This window comes from Condylura cristata, unplaced genomic scaffold (assembly GCF_000260355.1).
Source record: "Condylura cristata isolate star-nosed mole 26May11 unplaced genomic scaffold, ConCri1.0 scaffold00024, whole genome shotgun sequence".
In the NCBI taxonomy this organism is placed as follows: domain Eukaryota; kingdom Metazoa; phylum Chordata; class Mammalia; order Eulipotyphla; family Talpidae; genus Condylura; species Condylura cristata.
In genome coordinates this window covers 19,099,018-19,103,804 of record NW_004567125.1, presented here as the reverse complement: position 1 = coordinate 19,103,804, position 4,787 = coordinate 19,099,018, and the positions used below count along the sequence as shown (strand labels likewise).

Genomic DNA, 4,787 nt, shown 5'->3' with positions numbered 1-4,787 from the left:
CACCTCTAAAATATTAATTCAAAATGCTATCTATAGAAATTACTTATGAAATATATTTACATTCCTTTTTTCATATTAAATCTTCAAAACTTGGTTTTCCTTCTAACATGTATTAGTTTGGATGCTAATTTTCCATCATTAAAATAGAAAAATATAGTCCTATAAAAACAGTAAAGCTGTTCAAGGCTTACAGTGCCTCAATTTAAAATTTTAAATTAAATGAAATTAGGGAATCGGTTTCCTGGTTTCACTAGTTAACATTTCAAGTGTTCACCAGCCATGTGTAGTCAGTGGCTACTGTAGTAGAGATGGTCTTTTTTTTTAATAACAGAAGGGAATGCAGAACATATAACTACAGCTGCTGTTAGGTGGGCAGATATAGTGGGAGTGTTTGTAAATTCTCTCCTGATTTTATAATTAAAAGAGAAAGTGAAGTCATCAACTGAGTATGAAAATACAAATATAGGTATCAGGCAATTAAGGAGGAAAAACTACTGTAAAATAGTCATAGGTAAAGAAGAAGATTAATGGCAAGAATTGAAGTATTGGAGGACCAAGGAGTTGAGGGTGTATTTATGGACAATGGAACCAGAAAATCAGAAACTAGAGACAGTGGCAAGGTGGTAGGAACAAGTAGATTAAAAGTCATGGAGGGGATGTTATCAGGGTGTCAGAGAATGGGAAGAGCTGATAGAGAATGAGATACACAACAGCTACATCACAGTGATTGGTGATGAGAGTCCTAGGACATGGAAGAAAATAGGTAAAAAAAGAGTAGAGGTTGGCCCTCCCTGGTGGTGCAGCGGGTTGGAGCACAGCATTGAGAAGCTAAAGCCACTTCCGCATGAGTTCGATCCCCGCCTGCCGCCTACCCCGGAGGTAACCACATGACCTGGCAGACCTCTCTTCACCCGCCCGCTGCTCCCCTCAGCAGTGTACTTTGTGGATCTGCCTTTTCTGCTCCCCACTCTGTCTCTGGTGAACCCTCTCGCCGCCCCTGAGCCTCTGGCCTGTACCCCAGTTCTGTATGTACAAATAAATAAATCTTAAAAAAAAAAAAAAAAGAGTAGAGGACACAAGTCATTGGAGGGCAGGGGAGAAGAGTGTCATTGAGTCTCTTGACTCTTGAGAGAGTACCAGGATTAAGACAGGAGGAATACTGGAGAGAGTGATGGTGAGCCATTGGCTAAAGTGAAAAATGGATGGGACCGGTATAGGCGTGGTGGATGAATGCAGCAGTTTGGGGATGTTGGAAGTATGACCCATTGGTAGGAGAGTCGAAGCTTTCAAGGAGGAAGTCTGGAACTACTGTGAAGAGCAAGGGATACACTTACCCGTCTGCATACCCACTTATGGGAGAAAAACAGCTAGCAAGGATTCAACTAAAGTGAGGTGTTAGGAGAGGAAGTTGAGTTGGAAGACTTTGTTATGGTAGGCCATGAGTTGAAGAGGCCAGTGAGGGTTTTAGGAAGTTTGAAGAGGGGTGAGATACAAGGGCAAGATGGGATATATCCAGGACAGAGCAGAATGCAGTCTTAGATATAAAGCACTAATGCTAATGCTAATTCCCCACGGAATGTGGGGAAGACATAAAATATTCACAGGAGTTATAGTTAGACCAATAAATAATGTTAAAAGTGTGTTTTATAGTCAGACAAAAATGTTATACAAAAAAGAATGAGGAGGTTTTAATAATTATTATTAAATAGAAAACTGTTCCGGCACCCATCAGAGGAAGTTGATGAGGAATAATTTGAAAAAGAATTCAAGGAAAAATATTTAATGTTGCTTTCTAAGTGTCATTAACTTTCAGTTTCATAGGTAAAAACAACCTTTGCATTATCCTTTAACATGAATTGTTTCAGCCAGACTGATCTCCCTCTTGGTCTTATGAGTGACTATATCTTGCTCATTTCCTTCTCATTTTGGACTCTCTCTCTCCCCGCCCCTTTGCCCCGAACTGTATTGGATTTCTGTCCACCCTCTCAAGCTTTGGTGAAGCTCCCATTACCATAACATTTATTTCCAGCCATGGTTACCACAGTATTCATAGCTCAAGCATGTGTCAAATGGTTGTTGAAATACCCTCATGTTTATCAAATATCCAAAAGGTGATTGAAGAATTGTTTCATTTCCCCATGAGACTTTTACCATTGAAGTTTATCTTTTGTTAACAGATTGGAAAATGTTAGCTTTCTCTTATCATTTTTATATTTTGTATAATACTGTATATATATTTCTTTTATAAACAGTGGTTACAGGAAGCCTTCATTATTTCCTGTAGCTGCAATTTAATTAACATGTAATGTGTGCTCTATTTGGAAGACACCTGAGTTTGTAGAGGCCTTCCTATGCTTTTACTCAGTCAGAATTGTAAAGTCTCACTGTGTAAACATATGACAATAGGAGTCTGTTTAATTATTGGTTGGCTAGTGCTAAGAAATATTAGATTGATGACAAGTTCAAAGCAAACTTTGACACAGAAGTTCTGCTTCCAATAATTTATCTTGTTGATATATAGAAATATATATTAAGTGAGTTGTACAGGAAGTCATTTACTGCATCATTGGTAGTAGTGATAGTGACATGGTATTACCAATAGATCATAGGTTAAAGAATTATGGTGCATCTTTAGGAGTGGGAAAAATTACTTCCTTTTACTTCTTGAAGTTCTTGGTTGGTTGAGACCCTTGTAAAAGACAATATTTAGTATAAGTTTTAGTATAAGTTTTATTTAGTATAAGTTTTCTGTGACATAAGAGCCTTAACAAGGAAACAGAGATCCCCCAAAAGCAGTTACACCTGATTGTTTTTATGCTAGGTTTGATGAAGAGTGAATAGTCATGGGAAAATATGATAGGACAAGTTCATTAAACTAGAGGAATCCTGGCAGATTCTGCTGGAGATAAGGATGCTCCTTCCCTCAGGGTATGAGGAAGGCACCCCTCACCTGAGGGTCTAAGTCATTCTTGGACTTGCCGTTTCTCTAACTCCTCTCACTTGAACAGTTTGCCAAGACGCAATATTGTGAGATAGTGTCCTCAGTCCTGTCTCATGGTAGAGGTTATCTCACCTGCATATTCATAGGTGGTTTTTCATCTCTTCTCATCTCTCCAGACTAAGTAGGTGAAGGATGAAGTAGAAGGGAGAATTCATTATCTTTTTATACTTTTTAAACTTTGAACCATTAGCCTAAGTAAATATCAAAGAGAATTAAATTCTGAAAATTTTTTACTTTGCAACACATGCGTTTATTGCGTATAATCATTATATTATTACATGCGTATAATCATTATATTATTATTACCATTTTGGCTTTATGTACATCCATAAAATATTGTTATTCTGAATTAAGTTTGTCATTTTTGTCAAAATGATTCATTCAAAATTATTAAAGAATGAAAAAGTAGGTAATCAATACTGCCTGAAGGAGGAGTGCAGAATTGGGGCACACTAGTAGAGACTGGGTCTTGCTATCCTGTTTACTGTTTCTCTCTTTTAGATGGTTCCTTCATCAGCTTCAGGCCAAGTACGAAGTTACTATGTGGACTGGAAAATGTTGCGAGATGTAAAGAGACGAAAAATGGCCTATGAATTTGCAGATGAGAGACTACGGATCAATTCGCTCAGGAAAAATACCATTTTGCCAAAAGACCTTCAGGTTAGCGAATTAAATCGCATTACTTTTACGATAAGATGATTAACTCAGTCTGTCACTTGATAGTTGGACTTAAGATCGTATCATTTTCCGGATCATGAAAGCATATGCTCCCATTCAACTTAGGGAAGTACCCTTGAAACTGATTTGGGTGAGTTTCATATTAAAAACAATGACTCGCTCCTAACTAGCCTTTCATTAGGTGATTCTTAAAAAGTACTGGTGCGTGGGGGCCATACAGAAATCGGGCACTTATTTTGACTTAAGTTCTCTTCTTGACTTCATCTCAGTCTCTCAACATTCATGGCATTGGTAGGTTTTGCTCAAGTGTGGAACACGTGCCTAGCCTGTGCCCTCAGCTGTTGGCTCCCAGAGGCCGTTCCTGGCCTGCAATGCTCACCTCTGTGTACTGAGGTGACCGTTCCTGTCACACTGTGAATAAGAGTGTGTCAATTTTTTTTTTTTTTTAAGATTTATTTATTTGTACATACAGAACTGGAATACAGGCCAGAGACTCAGGGGTGGTGAGAGGGTTCACCAGAGACAGAGTGGGAACAGAACAGGCAGATATACGAAGTAAACTGCTGAGGGGAGCAGCGGGCGGGTCAGGAGAGGTCTGCCACGCCATGTGGTCACCTCTGGGGCAGGTGGGAATCAAGCTCATGTGGAAGTGGCTTTAGCTTCTCAATGCACTGCTTTAACCCTCTGCGCCACCAGGGAGGGCCTGAGGGTGTCAATTCTTTATGCGTGCTAAAGCATAAGATGCTACACCTAACTGGCTTAGACACATTAGGTATGTTAAGGAGATTACTACCTGTGTTTTCTTCTGTGTACTTTAGGGCTTCAAGTTTTAATCCATTCTGAATTAATTTTTGTGTGCAGTATGAGTAGCCTAGTTTCATTTTTTTACACATGGCAGTCCAGTTTTCCAAACAGCATTTATTAGGGACTTTCCTTGTTTCACTGTATGCTCTTGGTTCCTTTGTCATAAATTACTTGTTCATATATAAGTGATTTTATTTCTGGACTTCCAATTTTGTTTCAGTGATCTATGGGCCTGTTTCTGTTCCATTGCCAAGCTATTTTAGTCTCACTTCATAGTATGATTTGAGGTCAGAGAGCATAGTAC

The 4,787-nt window shown here is 38.9% G+C and overlaps 1 protein-coding gene across 1 annotated transcript in view; it reads left to right on the top strand.

The window, feature by feature from the left end:
* Positions 1 to 4,787, top strand: part of MRPS14 (mitochondrial ribosomal protein S14) — a 10,360-nt gene that overhangs the window by 2,931 nt on the left and 2,642 nt on the right. The window contains exon 2 of the mRNA XM_004688504.2: positions 3,503 to 3,661. Coding sequence (XP_004688561.1) covers positions 3,503 to 3,661 — 159 coding nt within the window. The remainder of the gene's footprint in view (positions 1 to 3,502; positions 3,662 to 4,787) is intronic.